At 39.2% G+C, this 16,774-nt stretch overlaps 1 protein-coding gene across 1 annotated transcript in view; it reads left to right on the top strand.

Moving 5' to 3' along the window:
- LOC137211475 (ATP-binding cassette sub-family C member 4-like) overlaps positions 1–16,774 on the top strand; it is a 173,443-nt gene that overhangs the window by 141,193 nt on the left and 15,476 nt on the right. The window contains 1 exon segment of the mRNA XM_067713976.1: positions 8,564–8,698. Within this exon segment, the coding sequence (XP_067570077.1) occupies positions 8,564–8,698 (135 nt within the window).

The following is a 16,774-nucleotide window of genomic DNA, read 5'->3' as shown; positions in this document are numbered from 1 at the left end:
TTTGGAGCCTGTCACCTTTGCGATGACCGATGTTTTTCATGGTGGACCTTGTCCTTCACTGTGGAGCTGCCCTTCCCACTCCTGTGTTGGGAGACGTTCGGTTTAGGGCTCCCTGGCCAAGATTTCATCAGTGATAACACGGGGAGGTCCCACCAGGAGTTGTAAACTTGGCCACTTGTTTATATCCTGGTCCTAGCTGGTTGCGGTCGCTGACTCCTTTGGTAGGAATGGCAGGATTAGACCTCAGAGGACCCAAGAGACATGCATCCCCTAGCTTCAGAGCTGGGGAATTGTCTTCTGTGCTCCATCCACCACAGGTGTAAACCCTGTATTTTGTTCTAGAGCTTATGATTATCAGTTGACTTTCAATTCAACAAAAACACCAATAAATAATCTTTCTCAAAACTGATTTTTTTTTAAACTGATTTTTGAGGCAGTTTTTTTTTCTTGCTTGCTTTAGAAATAAAGGCATACCTTTTTCTATTGCACTTCACAGATACTTTTTTTTTTTTTTTTTTTACATATTGAAGGTTTGTCACATCTCTGTAGAGCAAGTCTATCAGTGCCATTTTCCCAACAATATTGCTCACTCCGCGTCTTTGTCACATTTTGGTAATTCTCACAGTATTTCAAACTTTTTCACCATCACTGCATCTGTTATGGTGATCTGTGATCAGTGATCTTTGATGTTACTACTGTGACTTGCTAAAGACTCTGATGATGGTTAGTATTTTTTAGCAATAAATTATTTTTAAATTAAGGTCTGTACATTGTTTTTTTCCACACAATGCTACTGCACACTTGACAGGCTGCAGTATAGTGTAAATCAGGAAATTCATGTGACTCACTTTATTGCAATACTCACTTCATTCTGGTGTTCTGGAACTGAACCTGCAGTATCTCCTAGGGAAGCCTGTACCTCTTTCCTTTGTGGAAAGCAAGTAATTGTTCTGAAAGCTTTGTTTTTTTTTTTTAAGTAATGACAGATTCCAGAAACCCAATCCAGAATATCAAACCATACTCTCAGGGATTGGGCCTGTATTTTTTTTTTTTTAACATCTTTACTGGAGTATAATTGCTCTACAATGGTGTGTTAGTTTCTGCTTTATAACAAAGTGAATCAGCCATACATATACATATATCCCCATATCTCCTCCCTTTTGCGTCTCCCTACCTCCCACCCTCCCTATCCCACCCCTCTAGGTGGTCACAAAGCACCAAGCTGATCTCTGTGTGCTATGCAGCTGCTTCCCACTAGCTATTGATTTTCCATTTAGTAGTGTATATATGTCCATGCCACTCTCTCACTTTGTCCCAGCTTACCCCTCCCCCTCCCCGTGTCCTCAAGTCCATTCTCTAGTAGGTCTGCGTCTTTATTCCCGTCCCGCTCCTAGGTTCTTCATAACGCTTTTTTTTTTTTTAAGATTCCATATATATGTGTTAGCATACAGTATTTGATTTTCTCTTTCTGACTTACTTCACTCTGCATGACAGACTCTAGGTCCATCCACCTCATTACAAATAACTCAATTTCGTTTCTTTTTATGGCTGAGTAATATTCCACTGTATATATGTACCACATCTTCTTTATCCATTCATCTGTCATTGGACATTTAGGTTGTTTCCATGTCCTGGCTATTGTAAATAGTGCTGCAGTGAGCATTGGGGTACATGTGTCCTTTTGAGTTATGATTTTCTCAGGGTATATGCCTAGCAGTGGGATTGCTGGGTCATATGGTAGTTCTATTTTTAGTTTTTTAAGGAACCTCCGTACTGTTCTCCACAGCGTCTGTATCAATCTACATTCCCACCAACAGTGCAAGAGGGTTCCCTTTGCTCCACACCCTCTGCAGCATTTATTATTCGTAGATTTTTTGATGATGCCCATTCTGACTGGTGTGAGGTAATACCTCATTGTAGTTTTGATTTGCATTTCTCTAATAATTAGTGATGTTGAGCATCCTTTAATTTGCCCCTTGGCCATCTGTATGTCTTTGGAGAGATGTCTATTTAGGTCTTCCACCCATTTTTTTATTGGGTTGTTTGTTTTTTTTGCTATTGAGCTCCATGAGCTGTTTGTGTATTCAGGAGATTAATCCTGTTGCTTCGTTTACGTATATTTTCTCCCATTCTGAGGGTTGTCTTTTTGTCTTATGCTTTTTTGCTGTGAAAAAGCTTTTAAGTTTAATTAGGTCCCATTTGTTTTTGTTTTTTTAAAAATTTTATTTTTTTATTACTTCTGGGTACGCTGGGTCTTTCTTGCTGCAAGCAGGCTTTCTCTAGTTGCGGCGAGCGGGCTTCTCATTGCAGTGGCTTCTCTTGTTGTGGAGCACGGGTTCTAGGCATGCAGGCTCAGTAGCTGTGGCACGCGAGCTCTAGAGTGCAGGCTCAGTAATTGTGGCACACAGGCTTAGCTGCTCCGCGGCATGTGAGATCTTCCCAGGCCAGGGCTCGAACCCGTGTCCCCTGCATTGACAGGTGAATTCTTAACCACTGCGCCACCAGGGAAGCCCTATTTGTTTTTGTTTGTTTTTGTGGTACACAGGCCTCTTACTGTTGTGGCCTCTCCTGTTGCAGAGCACAGGCTCCGGACGCGCAGGCTCAGGGGTCATGGCTCACGGGCCCAGCTGCTCCGCGGCATGTGGGATCTTCCCAGACCGGGGCATGAACCCGTGTCCCCTGCATTGGCAGGCGAGCTCTCAACCACTGCGCCACCAGGGAAGCCTGCCCTAATGGTTTTTATTTTCACTACTCTAGGAGGTGGGTCAAAAAAGATCTTGCTGTGCTTTATGTCAAAGAGTGTTTTTCATATGTTTTCCTCTAAGAGTTTTATACTGTCTGGTGTTACATTTAGGCCTTTAATCCATTTTGAGTTTATTTTTGTGTATGGTGTTAGGTAGTGTTCTAATTTCATTCTTTTACATGTAGCTGTCCAGTTTTCCCAGCACCACTTATTGAAGTGTCTTTTCTCCATTGTATATACTCTTGCCTCTTTTGTCATAAATTAGTTGACCATATGTGCATGGGTTTATATCTGGGCTTTTAATCCTGTACCATTGATCTATATTTGTTTTTGTGCAAATACCATGATGTCTTGATTATTGTAGCTTTGTAGTATAGTCTGAAGTCAGGGAGCCTGATTCTTCAGGGTAAAATTTTTTGTTCTAATTCTGTGAAGAATGCCACTGGTAATTTGATAGGGATTGCAGTGAATCTGTAGATTGCTTTGGGTAGTATACTCATTTTCACAACACTGATTCTTCCAATCCAAGAACGTGGTATATTTCTCCATCTGTTTCTGTCATGTTTGATTTCTATCATCAGTGTTTTATAGGTTTCTCAGTACAGGTCTTTTGCCTCCTTAGGTAGTTCTCTTCCTAGGTATTTTATTCTTTTTGTTACGATGATGAATGGGATTGTTTCCTTAATTTCTCTTTCTGATCTTTTGTTGTTACTGTAAAGGAATGCAAGAGATTTCTGTGTATTAATTTTGTATCCTGCAACTTTACCAAATTCATTGATTAGTTCTAGTATCTTTCTGGTGACATCTTTAGGATTTTCTGTGTATAGTATCATGTCATCTGCAAACAATGACAGTTTTACTTCTTCTTTTCCAATTTGTTGCTTTTATTTCTTTTTCTTCTCTGATTGCCGTGGCTAGGACTTTCAAAACTATGTTGAATAATAGTGGTGAGAGTGGGCAACCTTGTCTTCTTCCTGATCTTAGAGGAAATGCTTTCAGTTTTTCACCATTGAGAATGATGTTTGCTGTGGGTTTGTCATATATGGCCTTTATTATGTTGAAGTAGGTTCCCTCTATGCCCATTTTCTGGAGAGTTTTTATCATATAAATGGGTGTTGAATTTTGTCAAAAGCTTCTGCATTTGTCAAGATGATCATGTTTTTTATTCCTTAATTTGTTAATATGGTGTAGCACATTAATTGATTTGCATATATTAAAGAATCCTTACATTCCTGGAACAAATCCCACTTGATCATCATGTATGATCCTTTTAATGTGTTGTTGGATTCTGTTTGCTGGTATTTTGTTGAGGATTTTTGCATCTATGTTCATCAGGGATATTGGTCTGTAATTTCCTTTTTTCTGTGATATCTTCGTCTGGGTTTGGTATCAAGGTGATGGTGGCCTTGTAGAACGAATTTGGAGGTGTTCCTCCCTCTGCAATTTTTTGGAAGAGTTTGCGCAGGATAGGTGTTAGCTCTTTCTAAATGTTTGATAGAATTTGCCTGTGAAGCCGTCCGGTACTGGTACTGGACTTTTGTTTGTTGGAAGATTTTTAATTACAGTTTCATTACTTGTGATAGGTCTCTTTATAGTTTCTAATTATTCCTGGTACAGTCTTGGAAAATTGTACCTTTGCAAGAATTTGTTCATTTCTTCTAGGTTGTCCATTATATTGGCATATAGTTGCTCACAGTAGTCTCTTATGATCCTTTGTATTTCTGAGGTGTCAGTTGCAATTTCTCCTTTTTCATTTCCAATTTTATTGATTTGCCCTCTCCCTTTGTTTCTTGATGAGTCTGGCTAAAGGTTTATCAGTTTTGTTTATCTTCTCAAAGAACCAGCTCTTAGTTTTATTGATCTTTGCTATTGTTTCCTTCATTTCTTTTTCATTTATTTCCGCTCTGATCTTTATGGTTTCTTTCCTTCTACTGACTTTGCATTTTGTTTGTTCTTCTTTTTCTAGTTGCTTTACATGTAAGGTTAGATTGTTTATTTCACATTTTTCTTGTTTCTTGAGGTGAGACTGAATTGCTATAAATTTCCCTCTTAGACCTGCTTTTGCTGCATCCCATAGGTTTTGGGTCACTGTGTTTTCACTGTCATTTGTTTCTATGTATTTTTTTTTCTCTTTGATTTCTTCAGTGATCTCTCGGTTTTTTAGTACCACACTGTTCAGCCTCCATGTATTTGTGTTTTTTTACAGGTTTTTTTTCCTGTAATTCATTTCTAATCTCATAGTGTTGTGGTCGCAAAAGATGCTTGATACAATTTCAATTTTCTTAAATTTTCTGAGGCTTGATTTGTGACCCAAGATATCATCTATCCTGGAAAATGTTCCATGTGCACTTGAGAAGAAAGTGTATGCTGCCACTTTTGGGTGGAATGTCCTATATCAATTAAATCTACTACCATTGTGTTACTGTTGATTTCCCCTTTTATAGTTGTTAGCATTTCCCTTATGTATCGAGGTGCTCCCATGTAGGGTGCATAAATATTTACAGTTGTTACATGTTCTTCTTTGATCCCTTGATCATTATGTAGTGTCCTTCCTTGTCTCTTGTACCATCTTTATTTTAAAGTCTATTTTATCTGATATGAGTGTTGCTACTCCAGCTTTCTTTTGCGTTCCATGTGCATGGAGTATTTTTTTCCATCCCCTCACTTTCAGTCTGTGTGTCCCCCTAGGGCTGAAGTGGGTCTCTCGTAGACAGCACATATAGGGGCCTTGTTTTTGTGTCCATTCAGCCAGTCTGTGTCTTTTGGTTGAGGCATTTAATCCATTTACATTTAAGGTAATTGTCAATATGTATGTTCCTATTGCGATTTTCATAATTATTTTAGTTTTTTGTTTTTTTTTCCTCTGTGTCTTTTTCTTCTCTTACGTTTCCCGCCTAGAGGAGTTCCTTTAGCATTTGTTGTAAAGCTGGTTTGGTGGTGCTGAATTCTCTTAGCTTTTGCTTGTCTGTAAAACTTTTGATTTCTTGGTCAAATCTGAATGAGATCCTTGCTGGGTAGAGTAATCTTGGTTGTAGGTTTTTCTCTTTCATCACTTTAAGTATATCCTGCCACTCCTTTCTGGCTTGCAGTGTTCCTACTGAAAAATAAGCTGATAACCTTATGGGGATTCTCTTGTATGTTATTTTTTGCTTTTCCCTTGCTGCTTTTAATATTTTTTTCTTTGAATTTTATTTTTGTTTGTTTGATTAATATGCATCTGGGTGTGTTTCTCCTAGGGTTTATCTGTATGTGACTCTCTGAGATTCCTGGGTGGCTATTTCCTTTCCCGTGTTAGGGACGTTTTCGACTATAATCTCTTCGAATATTTTCTGAGACCCTCTCTTTTTCTCTTCTTCTTCTGGGACCCCTATAATTCGAATGTTGGTGCGTTTAGTGTTGTCCCAGAGGTCTCTGAGATTGTCTTCAATTCTTTTCATTCTTTATTCTGCTCCTCAGCAGTTATTGCCACCATTCTGTCTTCCAGCTCACTTATTCATTTTTCTATCTCAGTTATTCTGCTATTGATTCCTTCTAGTATATTTTTTATTTCAGTTATTGTATTGTTCATCTCTGTTTGTTCTTTATTTCTTCTAGGTCTTTGTTAAACGTTTCTTGTATTTTCTCGATGTGTGCCTCCATTCTATTTCTGAGATTTTGGATCATCTTTACTATCATTACTCTGAATTTTTTTCAGGTAGGTTGCCTATTTCCTCTTCATTTATTTGGTCTTGTAGGTTTTTACCTTCATCTGCTCCTTCATCTGTAACATATTTTTTTGTCATCTTTTTTTCTTTGATGGGTGGGACTGTGTTCCTATCTTATTGGTTGTTTGGCCTGAGGCTTCCAGCACTGGAGTTTGTAGTCCAGTTGTTCAGGGGTTGCTCCCATCCCCAGAGTCTGGTAGGTGCCCTAGTTGTGGGGAGATGTGAACTCTGCATCCCCCTACTCCACTATCTTGACCACTTTTCTGCCCTTAGGAGACTTAATAAATGTTTCCAATTAAATGACATGGGATGGAATTAACTGCAATACTAGATATGGAAGAACAACCTGTGTCCTGTTTAGAGTTGCTGCATTATTCTCTTAAGATACAGTTACTCTACATGAAGAACTAAGTACCACCTAACATCAGAACTATCTTTATAGCTATGTCATTTGGGCCAACTGTTTCAGATTCTTTTTTTCCCGCTAAAACCATTATGCAAAGCCACTAATAAGTAGAAAGGCAGAGTTAAGACCCCCTTCCTCTCCCTTTTAATTTTCAACTAGGGATATATCAATGTGCACAAAAGGGCTGAACAGCAGACAGCTGAAGAGAGAAAGAAAAAGAAGCAAAGAAAGATAACTTGTGAAAACAGATTCAGATCCTCGGCAGTTCAGATTGGGCTGTTCCCAGGTACTGTGCGGGCTGTGAGCATTAGAATTTGAAGCTCAGTTTCTTACTTGCTTCTTTACTGTTAGTTCAAGAAAAAATTGGATTTCTAGGGATTTCTTCTGTGCAGAGAAATTCTGCTAATGCTGCTTATGTAGCAGCTCTTTTTGCCAGCCTTTCACTCTCAGAATAATAAACTACAATCAAAGCCAAGTTGAAGAAGCATCTTAACCTCTCAGACAAGGGATTCTGCTCCTCTTAGCAACTAACATAATCCAGGACCCTGTCGACTGAAAAAGAAAAAAAAAAAAAAAGCACAACCTGGAAGCTGAGTGTTACGTTTTATGTGGTGGACATTGTGAGGACTTAGGGACAAAGCATCTCATAACACTGAGAAATGGTTCTGAAGAGGCAAGGGGATGAGCCAGTATACGTAAGAGTTTTTGCAACAAAAGACCAGGTAGTCAGAACATTAAAAGATTACTGTTAATCAAAGAAAACCAGACATCCCAAGTTAATGAATTTAGTGCTTTTCTATACATGGGAAGATGCAAAGTCTGGGCTCATTGAAATTCCTTTGATGTGCACCTCAGCTGTCTGAGGCCAGTATCCTGTGTTTTTCTCATCCTGAGTCTCCTCAGCGTGCACTGTTGGGGGTGGCTGCACACATTCTCGTTCTATCCTGAGTTCCCTCAGGGCTTATTGTCGGGGCAGCTGTAGTGTGGTGGCTTGATGACTGCAACATCCTTTGTTCACTGATATGACAGGCAATTTTTTAGTTCACAACCCTAAAGAAATTCTGGAGGCATTTACTTTTTTCCCAAATACTAAGATTCTGTCAAACCAACTTAACAATTGCTGTCAGGTCACTGCCATCTGGTTTGTATGACATCAACCTGATTTTAGATAGAGTTTGATTTTCTTAAATCAAGAAATTTCCCAACTCTGTGTATCTGTATAAATAGCCGTTAAAGCTCAGAGTCTGAGAACTAAAAGCACTAACTAATGATAACCACCCCAAATGCCCTGGGCAGAATATAAAATGCCAGACTGCTGAGTGCTCTACTTGATGCACTGTGGTGACCTAAATGGGGGGGAATCCAAAAGGGAGGGGATATATTTATATGTACGGCTGATTCATTTTGCTGTGCAGCAGAAGCTAACACAACGTTGTAAAGCAACTGTACTCCAATAAAAATTAAAGAAATCATAGTCTAAAACTCATTTTTCTTCCCTTCCTATAACATTATAGTAATAAAAGGTCAGGTTAGGCCTTTATCTGCCTAGTAAAACAAGTTAATCAAACCATTAAAATACCAGCCAGGCCTACCACCCAAACAGATTTTCTCTATTCTTCCCCTCCTGTTCCTTTACAAAATATTGTCTGAGTTATAATACTTTATTGTGAAACATTGTGTGCAATGGGTTTTTTTCCTGCTGATTAACAGGTTTTGGATTCAGGGAGACTAGAAGAATACGATAAGCCATATGATTTGCTGCAAGATAGAGACGGCCTGTTTTACAAGATGGTGCAACAACTGGGCAAGGACGAGGCTGCAGCCCTCATTGAAACAGTAGAACAGGTAAGCCTGCCACAGGGAGATGTGATTAAAGTTTGTCTCCAGGATTTACTCTTCACACGATCTCTACCAGGTGTCTGATAAGCACTCTGTGCCCTTTTCAATTATAAGCCTCCAGAGACAAAGCTTCATGACTGGGTCTTAACAACACACTGCAAGTTGAAGGTGGGTCTGCTGAGCACCTGCAGAAGCAGTGAGGGTGGGGTGCAGGACGTGCATGTGCACATGTGCCTGAGAGATTTCAGATTGGACTTTGCACATGTTTCAACTTCATGGGTTCAGATTCCCATACAGCACAGAACACTCATTTTGCAGACCCTCTACGTTTCATTCTGAGGGGTGCTCAGCACATTGTGATACGAGTGCTGTCAAGGAACATCCAGGAAGTTTGAGGGGAAAAACATCTGGAATATTTCTGGCCTAGGGAGATCTACCAGGGAAAGGTGTAGGTCACTTCTATTTTCTCATCTTCTAGGAGTAAAGAAAACTCCTACATGATACTGTCACTTTCTCCCTAATTCTTTGTTGTTTAGAATTAGGTCCAGTCGCCCCCCTATGCTTCCTGTACCTTCTAGAAGATGAAATTGTCATCAGGACAAATCAAGAATTCACAGTAACCCTAACACTGTAGTGAATGGTGCTTGAAGGTTTACAAAGTATTTTCAGAGATGAGATGTGTGAAAGCACTAAGCACTGTACATGGCGTGAGAAAGGTGCTTGATGAGTAACATTTGGGTCACGTACATTTCTAACAATGGTCAGGTGGTAGTATCTCCTATAGATGTGATAACTGAGGTCTGGTTTAAGGGTTATCCATTGTCATGCAGCTGCCTGTAATTCTTTCTGGAACAAGGTGGGAGTGGGGTTGATGGAGGGAGGGAGGGGAGGTCTGGTGTTCTTGCCCACTGAGATGTGTGGCTCACATGGGAAGAGGTTTCCGACTGTATATGATATCTTTCCATCAAAACTTTATCTCTGGGCATTAAATTATGGGTGCATTTTTCCTGATTTATACTTTTCTGCATTTCTGCATAAAATTACTTGTAAAATATTTAATCCATCAGTTAAAGAAAACATGTCCCAGTATCTAAGTAATTCTTTAGAAAGGTTTATCTAAAATGTAGCCTAAGTTCCCTCTATCACTGTTTCATCTCATTCCTCCTCCTTAGAAATGAACAGCAGTACCTTCCACTGTTCACAGAGTAGGAAATAGTCCACGGTCACAGAGCTGGCTGAAGAATGGGCAGAGTTGGAGTTCACATCTAGGTTTAGGGATGATGAAGTCTGTGTTCTGAACTTTTCCTAAGTACTTATATTGTATGTGAACATACAGAAGCTGCCCTTGGAGCCCTATATTTTTTTATGCCTGAAATTCACACAGCACTTTCATTTACTAGAGTGAGACCTTCCTTCTGAAGACCTGATAATAATTTGAGATTCCCTGTATAACCTAGGCACAAAATGGCCAGGAATCCCCCAAACCCTTTTGGTCTTTTGACCTTAGGCATTTCACATCTAAGAGAGATGTCCCCACCTGTGTGTCAGTCTTCATTTAAAAAGTGTCTTATAATAGGGTTCAACATCCTCATTTTACAGGTGAGGAAACTAAGGCCCCTTAGAAGGAAGATGGTCTTCTATATATAACTAGTGTTAAGCTAGTTTGCAGCAGATACACAATTAGAAATCTGTTCTTTCAGTATATGTTTTAAATCAACTGTAACATAAATACAAAAGCAGGGATAGGTCACAGAATTAGAAATCCTGTGATTCCTGATCTAGTAATCCTGCACCTACTTTAACAAGATTAATGTTAAGTTACATTTGTATAGTTCTTTATAATTTATTGTACATTCTTCTCACATGTATGATTGCACTTAATCCTCATCATGGTCTTTTATCCCAGGTCATGGATGAGGAGACTGGGTCCAGGGCTCACCTAAGGTCACAGAACTGGTCCAGGGAGCGCAGGGGGTGAATTGGTGGGGGAGGCTGAGTTCCGCCCTAGGCACTCTGCTCTGTGTCAAGCCTGAGAACGCTGCTTCTTTCATGTGGTAGCCAAGGCGGGCCAGTCACCCAAGTTCACAGGGTGGCAGAACATCACTCTTGGATTTCAGTCCTGCCACTGGCTCAGGTCACCTCTACAGAAAGACATAAGGAAATACGTACCTTGATTCCCATCCTAGTTGAATATCCTCTTGACATTATTTCTGCATATGCTCAGTCTTCTTCGGAGAACAACCTGTCAGACTGTCAACTTTTTAAACGTGCAAGCATCAGATATCAATGCACTGTTCAGAGCTGTAACACAGGGAGGACTAGCCTAAGTCAAGCTTTTCACTCTAACAAAACAGAATTCATTCGTTTGAAAAGAAAACATCTGGGGAGAGGTGCTTCCAAGCCACGTTTTCTTGACCCCATAGTTGCTTCTCTGAAAACGTTGGTGCAGGCAAGCTGAATCAGTCTGATTTACCCTTTTAGATGATCCATGAAATCGCAGAGAAAGTACTTTTTAGATACATAAAGCTGAATGATGCATTAGTTTGCTAGGGCTGCCATACAAGGACCACATAGTATGCAACTTAAACAATGGACATTTATTTCCTCACAGCTCTGGAGGTTGGAAGTCTGAAGTTAAAGTGTTGGTAGGGTTGTTTTCCTCTGAGGCCTCTCTCCTTGGCTGGGAGGTGCTGTCTTCTCTCTGTGTCTTTGCATGGTCATCCGTCTGTGTGCCTGTGTCCTAATCTCTTCCTATAAGGACACCAGTCATATTAGATTAGGGCCCACATATATGACTTCACTTTAACTTATTTGCCTCTTTAAAGATCCTGTCTCTAAATACAGTCACGGAGAGAGGCATGGATATATATACACTAACAAACGTAAGGTAGATAGCTAGTGGGAAGCAGCCGCATGGCACAGGGATATCGGCTCGGTGCTTTGTGACCGCCTGGAAGGGTGGGATAGGGAGGGTGGGAGGGAGGGAGACGCAAGAGGGAAGAGATATGGGAACATATGTATATGTATAACTGATTCACTTTGTTATAAAGCAGAAACCCCAATAAAGATGTTAAAATAAATAAATAAATACAGTCACATTCTGAGGTACTGGGGGTTAGGACTTCAACATATAAAATAGAAGGTGACAGGACTCAGCCCATAACAAAGGATGAATGCCTGTCATTCAGTTTCTTCTGTGATGAAGCAGACATGACTGAGGTTTTTTGGAAGTTTCTTTGTTCCCAGTGTGTAACAGAGGTGTCATTTTATCTACTCATGAAATCACTAGATACAACCCAAAAGTTATGAAATCCTAATATCCTAGGAGCCTGGACCAGTTTGAATAGGCTGCAGGAGGCACTTAGCAGCGATGTGGCCTTATGTCCCCCAAGGTCTCTGAGCCTCAGGGTCCTCACCTGTATGCAGTGCAGGGATTACAGCACTGCTTAGCTTCTTCACACTTATTACAGGGATCAGATGAGATAGCAGATGCCTAAGTGCTTTGAGAATATAGAGCGTTTTATGGGATTTTTTAAAAGGCTATAGACTAAACCCTTCCCTCCCAATAATAATAAAAAAATGCATCCACAGTTCTTTTAAGTAGCTTTAGAGACTCTAAATAATTAAAATGTATTATTTTTAATAATCGGTTTTTAAACAAATGATATACCTAACGCTACAAAATTCAAAAACTTTTTAAAAAAAATCTGTACATTTTTTATTTCATACATTTGTCATGTTTAAGAGAATTTGGCATATTGGAATAGTGAATACAATTTAAAATATCTAGTTACTAATTTACACTTGTGATTTTAAGATGAAAAGTATAAAAATATTTTATCACAACTTATATACTATATTTAAGAGTCTACATTGTTAGAGTTGGTTTTTTTAATCTTTATTGGAGTATGATTGCTTTACAACGTTGTTTTCTGCTGTATAACAAAGTGAATCAGCTATATGTATACATATATCCCCACATCCCCTTCCTCTTGCATCTCCCTCCCACCCTCCCTATCCAACCCCTCTATGTGGTCACAAAGCACTGAGCTGATCTCCCTGTGCAATGCAGCTGCTTCCCACTAGCTATCTATTTTACACTTGGTAGTGTATATACGTCCATGCCACTCTATCACTTCGTCCCAGCTTCCCCTTCCCCCTCCCCTTCCCCATCCTCAAATCCATTCTCTACATCTGCGTCTTTATTCCTGTCCTGCCCCTAGGTTCATCAGAACCACTTTTTTTTTTTTTAGATTCCATTTTTATGTAAAAACTTTACTTTTTTAAATAGGATTTTAAAATTTATGAATAAGTCACTCTGCGACTCCTGTCATCACACAGCTCCTCCCCCAGGATGGAGCCCCAGCACAATTGCTGACTGTTCTGTTGACATGTTCTGTGCATCAGTAAGAACTTGTGCATATGTGGCCTTCCTTGTTTTTAAGTGCAAATGATAGTTGTTCCTTGATTTTTCATTTAAATATCTCAGATTATATTAATACATAGTTACTTCATTGTTTTTAATGGCTAGATAGTATTTATGCTCTCTCCATTCCCTACTCCTCATTTTCCTTTTTTTTTTTTTGGCGGTACGCGGGGCTTTCACTGCTGTGGCCTCTCGCGTTGCGGAGCACAGGCTCCGGACGCGCAGGCTCAGCGGCCATGGCTCACGGGCCCAGCCGCTCCGCGGCATGTGGGATCCTCCCGGACCGGGGCATGAACCCATGTCCCCTGCATCGGCAGGCGGACTCTCTACCACTGCGCCACCAGGGAAGCCCTCATTTTCCCTTCTAATGAACTGTTACAGTTTTATGTTTTCTCCCCCAAAGAAGGAACTCTCACATTCACTTACTACTTGTATTCTTTTTGATAATTTATCACTTTCTGCATTTCATCTTTAATCATTCCTTCCTTCCTTTGGTTTATTTTGTTGTTTCTTCTTACTTCTTGAATACGTTTGTTTTCTTTCTTTTTTATTAATATAAATATTTTAAGGCTGTGAACTTTTCTCTGAATACTGTTCTAGCTATATCCCATAGGTTCTGGTGTGTAGTGCTTTCATCATAGTTAGGTTTTTATTTATAGATTCTGCAATTTTGTTGTCATTTTCTCTTAGGCCTAAGAATTATTTGAGAAAGAGATCTTTAAAATTTCCTGTGGATAGAGGATTTTTTTGTTTGTATGTTTTCTAGTTTACTCATTTCATTGCCTTATGATAAAAAAAAAAAGTCCTCTATACCATTTCCACCCAGAAACAGTGTTTAATAGTACTTTAAGTTCTAGTTTATAGGTAATTTTTTTGTGAATGTTCTTTCGGCATTTAAAAAGATGGACTATTGGCTATTTAAGATATAGAGTTTAATTTTTAATTATAGTGGTTTTATTAATTATTTAGGTTTTCTCTATTCTTATTTATTTTGGTCCATTTGATGTGACTTGGACCTAGAGAAGTGAATTAGTCTCATACTGTACCAAGTTCCATTTTATAGTTCTTGTAATTTGTTTTGATTAATTTCAGTGCTATAAATTTTCAGTCCCTGGATATTCATGACTTAGGTTTTTCACTATGAATTACATTTTCTACTAAAGTGCCTTTTTTTGTTTTGTTTTAAATTTTATTGGAGTATAGTTGATTTACAATGCTGTATTACTTTCAGGGTGCACAGCAAAGTGATTCAGTTATACATATATTCATTCTTTTTCAGATTCTTTTCTCATATAGGTTATCACAGAATATTGAGTAGATTTCCCTGTGCTATTCAGTAGGTCCTTGTTGGTTATCTATTGGGTTGGCCAAAACGTTCCTTCAGTTTTTTCCGTAAGTCAGCTCTAGTAGTACTTAGTTGTCTTTAACTTCATTCAAAACAATTTTGTTACATTGTATTGTGACAGCTGTCACATCAGCGTGCATTTAAAAAACTTAAAATTGGTGAATTTTTGTGTAGCTATTTTAATATTGAAGATTGAAGAAAAAAGCAACATTTTTGGCATATTATGCTTTATTATTTCAAGAAAGGTAAAAGCGCAATTGAAATGCAGAAAAACATTTGTGCAGTGTATGGAGAAGGTGCTGTGACTGAATGTATCAAAAGTGGTTTGTGAAGTTTCATGCTGGAGATTTCTTGCTAGATGATGCTCCACGGTTGGGTAGACCAGTTTAAGTTGATAGCAATCAAATCAAGACATTAATTGAGAAAAATCAACGTTATACCATGCAGGAGATAGACGACATACTCAAAATATCCAGATCAAGCACTGAAAATCATTTGCACCAGCTTGGTTATGTTAATCGCTTTGATGTTTGGTTTCCACATACGTTAAGCACAAAAAACTTTCTTGACCATATTTCCACGTGTAATTCTCTACTGAAACTAATGTAAACGGTCCGTTTTTAAAACAAATTGTGACGGGAGATGAAAAGTGGATACTGTACAGTAATGTGGAACAGAAGAGATTGTAGGGCAGTTGAAATGAACCACCACCAACCACACCAAAGGCACCGGTGGTCTTCATCCAAAGAAGGTGATGTTGTGTATATGGTGGGATTGGAAGGGAGTCTTCTATTATGAGCTCCTTCCAGAAATCCAACGATTAATTCCAGCAAGTTCGGCTGATGCCACAATCTTGGCTCTCTGTTCACCAATGCCAAAAAAAAATACAAAGAGAAATTTTAGCAGAACAAGAAAAAGTAGCTTTTATTCTTTACCAGGCAAAGAGGACACAGCAGGCTACCACCTCAAGAACTGTGCCCCCCCCCCATCCCTGGGGAATAGGGAAAGGTTTTATAGGCTAAGACTCCATGGTCTGGGGTAGGTGATAAGGCTCAAACTAATGAAGGTCTTGCATTTCCTTCTTCTGCAAATTTATGGCCAAAAGCTGGCATCAGGTGGCTCAGCAACCAGGTCGGGTGTCCCTGAAGTTATCAGCCATAACCTTGTTTTTGAAATGCAGAATGCTACAGGGGAGTGTAGGGGGAGAAGAATGCCAGGTGCAGAGTATAATTCATATGGAGTCAGAGAGTAACTGGCTTTGTTTAGCTTTGTGAAGGACAAGTCTAGCTACAAGTGTGTGTTAGTAGTAACAGCTAAAGACTAACCAAGACTGCTTAACTCTTGCAGGCCTGTTTGGCTGGTATGTGCCTAAGGCCATTTACTCATTTCTGGTTTTGCTGCAACACTGCTCCCAATGAGACCAACTGAAAGCAGCACTTGACGAAAAGCATCTGGAATTAGTCAACAGAAAATGCATAATCTTCCATCAGGATAATGCAAGACTGCATGTTTTTTTGATGACCAGGCAAAAACCATTACAGCTTGGCTGGGAAGTTCTGATTCATCTGCCATATTCACCAGACATTGCATCTTCCGATTTCCATTTATTTCGGTCTTTACAAAATTCTCGTAATGGAGAAAGTTTCAGTTCCCTGGAAGACTATAAAAGGTACCTGGAACAGTTCTTTCCTCAAACAGACAATAAGTTTGGGGAAGATGGAATTATGAAGTTACCTGAAAAAAGGCAGAAAGTAGTGGAACAAAACGGTGAGTAATTTTCAATGAAGTTCTTGGAGAAAATGTCTTATTTTTACTTAAAAACTGAAGGAATTTTTTTGGCCAGCCCAAAATTTTACATATAGAAGTGAGTGTATGTTAATCCCAAGCTCCTGATTTATCCCTCCTCCCCCGACGTTTCCCCTTTGGTAACCAATAGTTTGTTTTCTATGTCTGTGAGTCTATTTATGTATTGTAACTAACTTCATTTGTATTATGTTTTTAAGATTCCACATGTAAGTGATATCACAGGATATTTGTCTTTTTTTGTCTGACTTACTTCACTTAGTATGATAATCTCTAGGTCCACACATGTTGCTGCAGATGGGCATTATTTCTTTCTTTTTATGGCTGAGTAATATTCCATTGTGTATATATGCCATGTCTTCTTTATCCATTCATCTGTCAAAGGACATTTAGGTGCTTCCATGTCTTGGCTATTGTAAGTAGTGCTGCAATGAACATTGGGGTGTATGTATCCTTTTGAACCATGGTTTTCTTCAAATATATGCCCAGGAATGGGATTCCTGGATAA

Source organism: Pseudorca crassidens, chromosome 18 (assembly GCF_039906515.1).
Source record: "Pseudorca crassidens isolate mPseCra1 chromosome 18, mPseCra1.hap1, whole genome shotgun sequence".
NCBI classification, from domain to species: Eukaryota; Metazoa; Chordata; class Mammalia; order Artiodactyla; family Delphinidae; genus Pseudorca; species Pseudorca crassidens.
Note: the sequence above shows the minus strand (reverse complement) of the source record. Positions and strands in the feature narration are given on the sequence as shown.